Below are 8,417 nucleotides of genomic sequence, written 5' to 3' on the forward strand. Positions count from 1 at the left end.
GAAAACAAGTGAATGTTTGTGATTAATGAAAGAGCAGAATATTAAAGGAATGAAGAACATAGAAGAAATCTGAAAAGAGAGAGCATAAGACTAATACAGAACAAGGATACTTTTCATTGTAATCTGAGTTACAATTTATAAGAAAAACTTAACTACTAACTTCATGGTCCTGAATATCAGCACATGATCTACTTAAAAAAAAACTAACAAAGATACTGGGAAAATAATAACTGCAGAATTTAAGTAACTGTAGTCCAAGTAACTGCTACTATTCAAAGCTAAACTGCAGTCCTAAAACATAGCAACTAACAAATTTCTTATAACTATTATTGCAATACCAATATTTACCTTCCTTGAATCTGCATGTAACCCGGCATCTGTAAACAATAATATGTCACCTCAGAAAACAATTACTAGCATGCAAATATTAAAGCTGTAGTGGCAAAATGCTACTAGTAGTATATATCAACCAAAGATCTTTGCTCTTTTCTTTTAATTTTTTTTCTTTTTCCCCCCCTTTGGTATATAAAGTATATGACAGATGTGAAGAGCTGATAAGCCATGTGACCCCAAAGAGAAAAAGTGAGCTCGTAAATTCAATACCTTCTGACTTCAAGTGTTTTTAACTCTTTAACATTTATGTGTGTCACCCTCTGTCCAGCAATTCAACACAATGGGAGAATTAAAGACCTTCTTCTTTTTCCTACTATCACCTCCCTTTATTTAAACACCACCATTTTCACTTCAAAAACTTCATACAACAAATTACCCCCCCCCCCCCCCCCCACACACACACCAACTAGAGAGAAATGGGAAGGCCTCCTTGTTGTGACAAAATAGGTATAAAGAAAGGTCCTTGGACTCCTGAAGAAGATATTGTTTTGGTCTCTTATATTCAAGAACATGGTCCTGGAAATTGGAGATCAGTCCCTACTAATACTGGTAATTATTCACTTGATATTTTGAACCTTACAATTTTTTTCCTTGTTAAATACATGTATAATGAAGAAATTTCTTTGTTTTTTAAAGGGTTGATGAGGTGCAGCAAAAGTTGCAGGCTAAGGTGGACAAATTACTTGAGGCCAGGAATCAAAAGGGGTAATTTTACTCCACATGAAGAAGGAATGATTGTCCATCTTCAAGCTTTATTGGGTAACAAGTAATGTTCACCTCCTTATATGTAATTATATTCATTCCTTCTAACTCTACATTACAACTAAGGCCAAAGGGTGTGTTTGCTAGGAAGGAAAACGTTTTTCGGAAAATATTTTTCAATTTTCTCATGTTTGGTTGGCTTAAATGTTTTGAAAAACATCTTCCTTGTGAACTCAAAAGAAGGGAAAATATTTTCCAAATCTTTTTTTCAACCTTCCCCACCTTATTCCCCATCCCTACCAACCCACCCGGGGGAGAGGAGGGGAGGGTGAGGAGAGTAGCATAAAAATATTTTCTACTCTCTAACCAAACACTTGAAAATATTTTCCGGAAAAAGTTTTTCACTCACTAACCAAACAAGAAAAAATAAGTGATAAAACCACTCATTTTCCATGAAAACATTTTCTAGAAAAATAATTTTCTTCATACCAAACACATCCTAAAAGTAAAAACACCATGACGAGCATAAACGAAGGAAAATGATAGTGAATATTCATATAGCTGACTCCAACTTACTTCAGATGTCGTAGTAATAGTTGTTCTTGTACAACTAAAAGAAGAAACAAAAGATTAGATATAAATATACCCTTCTGAAAATTTTCAATACATGTTCTAAAGTTTTTATATGATTGATATATATTTGTACACAGATGGGCAGCCATAGCATCATATCTTCCACAAAGGACAGACAATGACATAAAGAACTATTGGAACACTCATCTAAAGAAAAAGCTCAAGAAATTCCAAACAGGTTTGGATTCACATTTGAGTTCTCCTCCAGAAGATTCTAACACTTGTGATCATTTCTCATGGAATTTCATAAGTGACAATAATAAGCAAGGCTCAAAGTTATTACTACAACAAAACCACAACTCTCCAAATTCTTCCTCTTCCTTGTATGCTTCAAGTACTGAGAATATTTCAAGACTTTTAGAAGGTTGGATGAGATCTTCTCCACATCCTTCTACAAAAGTTGATGAAATGACCTTGCATGAAAATAAACATAACCAAGATGATCAAGACCTATTTAAATGCCGTGAAACTTCTCTGGTTAAGGATGAAGGAATTAGCAACAGTACTAAAACAATTCCAAGAGAATACAAGTCTGTTATTTCAGCTTGTGAAAGCAGTGGAGTTGCTGAAAAGACAATGAATACTAATACTCCTCCTCCATTCACATATCTTGAAAAGTGGTTGCTAGAAGAAAATGCTGGTCAAGTTGAAGAACTTATGGAACTTCCTATGATATTCACTTAATAATATTTTCTCTTTTGTAACTTAATTATCAGTATTGTAACTTCATGTGGACGAAGTCCATGGATGTGTGAATTTTTAAGTTAACATAGTTCGAATTATAAACTTTATGTAACTTTTCTAAGAAGTTAAAAATAAGCTCCATCACAGCTCCACGGATATATATCTAAAAACATTCAATGGCACAAGTAGTGGAGGAGCCACCTTAGCTTAGGTAAAAAATCTATTTTATGTACATATACTATATGTTGACTTCTCTTATTTTCTTCGTATGTTTACTATTTTATATTTCAACACCCCTTAGTAAGCCTCCGTTTGACCATAGATTTTGCCATGTTTTTTTCAAAATTATTTTAGCAAAATATGTTTGTTTATAGATTTTATCCATGTTTTGGCAAATTTTGAATACAAAATTTTCAAATCCAAAACTAGCTCTAGACCTGTTTTTGCCCCAAAAAAGTACTGTTTGATTTTTTAACAATTTTAAATTTACCTCAAAACTTTTGTATTTTATAGAAAAGTTCACCATCTATTATGACCCAACTATTTACTATTATTTTCTTTTGGAATGATGGATCTTGTAATATAATAGTAATTTGACGAATTATAGTTGCTAGTAATTGTGTTATTAGCAGTTGATATTAAAATATCAGGTTATGATTTTAGGATTGTGTATTATGTAGTTCATTATAAAAATAATAATTTTGTGCCAAACTTATCTATATTCTGGACTATGGTTTGTAATAATAATAATGAATGGCATCGATGTTCTGCATATACGGGATTAACAAGTTTGTTTATTTGGTATCGTTTGGTATTTTTGATAGTTTTTAGAACTTATGGGTATAAGTCACATTTCATGTTTTTTCAAAACAAAAAAAAAAGTGAAATATGTTTTGAAAAATTATGTCCAAACAAATTTTCATCTTCAAACCAAACTTCACCTAAATTAAGTAGGCGTTTGGACATGAATTCCAATTTTTTTTTTTCAAATTTGGAATTTCACTAAAATTTAAATTGAAGATGAAGTTGTGTTTGGTTATAATATTTGCAACATATTTGGATGTCTTTTTTTTTTTCAAATATGAAACATGATTTATACCCCACAACTTGTAAAAATATCAAAACCACCCCAATTTGATTATCCTACTTGAAATAAATAATCAAAATGCTATTGTTTAACTATTATCATATTCTACTTTACTGCAATACACAGAAGACGCAAAATCAATATCACATTTTCTAGTTCTACTAACACACATAGAGGTGCAAAAGCAGGCATAGCCACATATATTTCTCATAATCATATAATCAAACTTCCAGTAGGCAGAGTTCAAGTATCAACTAGGACTGATGTTCCACCATCAGTCGCCAAAGATGTACCTGCCAAAGATGAAAAACTGATGGGGTCATTTTTTAAATTTTAAAAATATAGGGTAAATTTGTAAAATTAAAAACTTGCAAATTCCAATTTCCAATTGAAAAACGGGTGATTGAAGATGGATTTTCAAGTGAAAAAGGAAAAATTGGTAAGAAAGGGATAACCAAAAAGAAAATTTGAAAAAAATGAAAAATTTTGTATGTCCGAATGGGCTCTAAGTTTTTTAAAACAAATTTAGGATTTTTATGGTCAAACGGCTAAAATTATTAGCTCCGCCGCTAGGCACAAATTTAAGGATCTTGAGATTTCATAACTGTTCTATGCTTAGGGTACTGAGGAGGAGACAATCAACTTATGGGAGTTGTTTTCCGATCCCTACTCGGCTACTCTCATTAGGGAAGTTGATTATTTTTCTAATTTTTAAGCAACTTGTTTGGAGAAAATATTTTTCAAAATACTTGGCGAACCAAACATAGGAAAATCGAAAGTAAAACACTGAACGTTGTTTTCATACGAAAAACACCCTTAGTATTGTGAAATATTTCCTGGATTAACTAAATCAAAAAAGAAAAAGGATATTTTGTTTAAATGGAGATGTAATTTCTTTCAGGTAGGAAATTTAAGAGCAATAATGAAGTATTGGTAGGAGTTAAGAAGGGTAGAAATGCAAGATCACTTTAAAGTCATTTAAATATAATTAACCTTTTTTCTCTAAAACTATTAAAATTGTATTGTGTTTACAGATCAATGTCAAGTTTTATGCACTGACAAAGTGGTACTAATATTTTTACACCAATTGTTAGATTATTTGCAATAACAAATAACTATTTAATAACAAACATGATCTGATAACTCGGAAAATAAAGTAATCATCTATTATGATGTGTTAAATTATACAAAGGCGAGTTCGAAATTTGAAATTTGTGTGTTCCTACTATGACTTCAAAGTACTATACAATAATAATTGGGTTCAAAGTCAAATATTTATAGTTATTTAGTGAATTTTTTTAATACATATCAAGGTATGGACAAAAGATATACTGAATTGACGTGAACTCTTACATGGTATACCCGTCCCTAGCTCAAATTATACTAATTATCTTCAGTGTATATAACTTTAAATATCATCATGACTTTGGACAAATCTTGACCATTATAAACGCAAAATATTAATCACCGATTTCACATAAATGTGGGTTGAGATTGTTATTATAACCGACGAAGGGGACGTAGACTAATGTAGAGTTATAAAGAGCATTAAATAAATTGAAAACTACGATTAATTAGATCATGAATCAATCATGAGAGTTGGGACTACTACTCAAAAGTCATAAAATTGTGGACTCACTAATACTAGCCCCATAATTGAGTTGAACATTTAAACCAGTTATATTGAACGACAGTCGATAAATGAATGGAGGGATGATTTGGGTTTTAATATATTTGATTGGAAATCCTAATTATGTTGATATTGTAAGTAGTTTCATCTGTAGCAGTAAGAAAATATCGACAATAGACGAAATAACCTAGAAATCCAAAGATTGAAAGGCAAAACTTGGTAAGGAGAAGGTTGAAAGCAAAACTAATCATCTCAAGGATGACCTGAAAAATGTTTTTAAAAAATAAAAAAAGAACATTTCTTATATTACACAATCGTGATTCTTTTAAACAAAAGATATGATTTCACGTTTTAAATGTAAATCTTGGCTATAATACTGCAGCCTATATGGTACTAGACTACATAATCTCTTTTTCTTTTTCCCGCAAAAACTAGATTTTTTCTTTCCCTAATTTTGACTAATAGCTAGAGGAAAACACATATATAGTATTAGGATAGGATTATTTTTTTAAGAAAAAATCCATAAAATTCAAGTAATTAAAGAAGAATTTACATGCCAAAAGAAATTTATCCAAGCACCTAGCTTGGTGGACAGCGTTATTTGTACCTGTGCTGATGGAGGTACCAATACTTCACGAAAATAGTCGAGATACGCGCAAGCGGACTTGAACATGACATTATTAAAAAATGCTAAAAAGAAAGATAAAAAGAGAGAATGGTTGATAGAAACAATGAATAGTATGAAAGAGAAGAAAGTGAATGTCACTTTGTCACGAAATTCTTGCTATCTCTTTAGGGTAAATGCTTTAGTTTTAATTTGCCTGTAACTTTCTTTTCACCAAAAATTAACAAAATGAAAGAGGGAAACATGTGATCTCTCTTATATATGCCCGTTCTCTAAGGCTAGGTTGATTAATTCGTCGACTTTTGCAAGTCACAAAGGCATGCAATTTTGGGGGGAAATGCATGGGGTTGTTTATGCACCGTCAATGTAAATATTATAAAGTTGGGACCGCTTTACCCCTTTGTCGATTAAACCAAAAAAAGTTGATATAACCAAAAAAAGTTGATATAAAAGATATTTGCATTATATTATTATTTGTCCTTGTTAACTTTCTATAACTGTTTTTTAGGAAAATCCTTTGAAATATATCAACAATCTGTTGCCTTAAATTCAGAAAGATCGTTCTTGTTCAACATTTTTATTTTTATAAGTAGATTATCCGAAAACTTTTTTCCCCTTTGAAATTAACTTGATTTTGCAAAGAAAACTGAATTACAAAGCAGGCTAATGATTGGATAAAATTTAGAGTTTATGGACAAGTTACACAAACAGCATGCCTGTTCAGGGAGCTAATTCCTTGGATGATTACCTAATTTATGGAAATAATCGGCTAAAGTCACTTTTTTTTTTGAGACAATAAAATTACCCCAATTATTCTTTTTGACTTACAAAATAAAACCAACATTCATTTAATAGGATAAAATTTATCTGCACGCGGTATTTACATCAAAGAAATAAATTCATGACATTTATCATATATATTTTATTTATCACTTAACCATTACATGCATATCATATAAATATAAAATACACTCTTAACATCACTCGGAGGGAGAGGAGAGGATTACTAGACGAATTCAAGATTCAAATTTTATGCATTTGAGTTCGGCGTTCTACCGCAATACATTAATTAATTTATTGCGTTCGAAATATATTGTATACTACTATTTATAGAAATTTTTAACACATATATAGAGTTAGAGTCAACTATTGTGTTTGAATTAAGAGAAAATGCATAAAGTACCTATTAAATTTGTTCCGAAAAATCATTTACACACGTAAACTTTAGTCCAAAAACAATAGTTATGTGATTTTGTTGTCCCAAAATAAGGAAAAATAGCTTGGATAGGTTATTTCCAGAAATTAGGCGACCATCAAAGAAATTAACTCCCTTTCACGGTTTAAATCCGGCAATCTATGATTGCTTTTTCTTTCATCATTTTTAGTAACTTAATGCATTATGTAATTAAAGAAAAATGTGTAATGTAATTGTATACTTCCTGTTTGGCTCAAAAGTTAACAATATACTTTGTAAGCTAAAAAACAATCAAAAGTAGGAAAGGGGTAAATCGTAATCAAATATAATAATCCTAGAGATGCAAAGATGATAATATTGTTGTAGATCTAGTATTGCAAAGAGACAGTATGAACTCAATAAGATACGTTCGTTTGAAGTAGAGATAGAGAGAGAAAGCCAGAAATTAGAGAGAGTTGTATTAGATCAGATGCCCCTTTTACAATGTGAAGGTCTCCTTTATATAATAGGAGACCTTCCTCGAAAGAATCGAAAAGTTACAAAGATAGGTAACGTCTCCCTAGTGAGGACATTGAGTCCTAAACGATGTCGCTTTTGCCCCCACGGCCGAGTCGTACCCGCTACGTTGGCAGGCGTACACTCATTGGGCGTACCCACTGGTGTAGAGATGCTGAGGGTCAAATTTGACCTTATACAATTAGTCCCTCCGCTCGTTGGAGACGCATTCGGTGGTCGTCTTCTATGGGCGGAAACGTGAACATCGGCTTAGGAGAATTTGACCTCGACCCGGGGCGGCAATACGAATGGAGTGAAATATATGACGTTGTTGAGCCACTGACGCGCGGCTTCCTTTTTGGAATGACGTCATCGCCTGTATGCGTCATTATTATATTTGCCCCCGAGGCGGTTCAGAGGATGATGTGACATTTTGGTTTCCGGCGCACGTTTTGAATCATGACTCTTCGATTCCTGTGCAACTTATCCCTATAAGTATGAGAGAGGTTCGATTTGAATCCATTTTCAATCCTTCGGAAAGCATTTTCTGATATACCCCTTTGTCTTTCTTTACTGTAACCGTTATTTCGTGAGGGACTCTCCCACTTCTGTTGAAACCACACTTCTTATCGTCAGTGCTTCGTTTCTTAAGTAGTATAATCATGACAAAACGCGTACAGGGTAGTAAAAAGGCCAACGATAATGCCTCGTCTAGGGTTCCGCCATCTTCTGGTGGTGAAGGGGAAAAGGCGGAGAAGGCCCTTGTTCCTCTCAGCGTAGACAACGTCCTTCCGAAGGAGACGCATGTTCGCAGGGATTTTCCAACTAAAAGCCCTGACCTTCCCTGGGAGCACAGCATTTTATTACAATCTCATTTAGATGACCTTCGAGAGACGCACCATATTCCGGACCACGTGGAAATGGTTCCGGCCGGGACGGACTATGCCAATGTGCACCGGCCTGGATATTGCAC

General features: G+C 32.9%; 1 protein-coding gene across 1 annotated transcript; it reads left to right on the forward strand.

Annotated features, from left to right (window-relative positions):
* The first annotated feature begins 786 nt into the window (after positions 1-786).
* LOC109208935 (transcription factor MYB30-like) lies at positions 787-2,437 on the forward strand. Its single transcript, XM_019372093.1, has 3 exons — positions 787-942; positions 1,030-1,159; positions 1,806-2,437. Exons 1-3 carry the CDS (start codon positions 810-812, stop codon positions 2,410-2,412), a joined length of 870 nt encoding a protein of 289 aa, XP_019227638.1. The 5' UTR covers positions 787-809; the 3' UTR covers positions 2,413-2,437.
* The last annotated feature ends 5,980 nt before the right edge of the window (positions 2,438-8,417 follow it).

This window comes from Nicotiana attenuata, unplaced genomic scaffold (assembly GCF_001879085.1).
Source record: "Nicotiana attenuata strain UT unplaced genomic scaffold, NIATTr2, whole genome shotgun sequence".
Taxonomy (NCBI): Eukaryota; Viridiplantae; Streptophyta; class Magnoliopsida; order Solanales; family Solanaceae; genus Nicotiana; species Nicotiana attenuata.

Excerpts from the sequence above, each read along its gene's own strand:
- LOC109208935 (XM_019372093.1), top strand. The coding sequence starts at position 810 with ATGGGAAGGCCTCCTTGTTGTGACAAAATAGGTATAAAGAAAGGTCCT. Across the intron at positions 943-1,029 it reads ATCAGTCCCTACTAATACTG|GGTTGATGAGGTGCAGCAAA; the intron begins GTAATTATTCAC and ends TGTTTTTTAAAG. Across the intron at positions 1,160-1,805 it reads CAAGCTTTATTGGGTAACAA|ATGGGCAGCCATAGCATCAT; the intron begins GTAATGTTCACC and ends ATTTGTACACAG.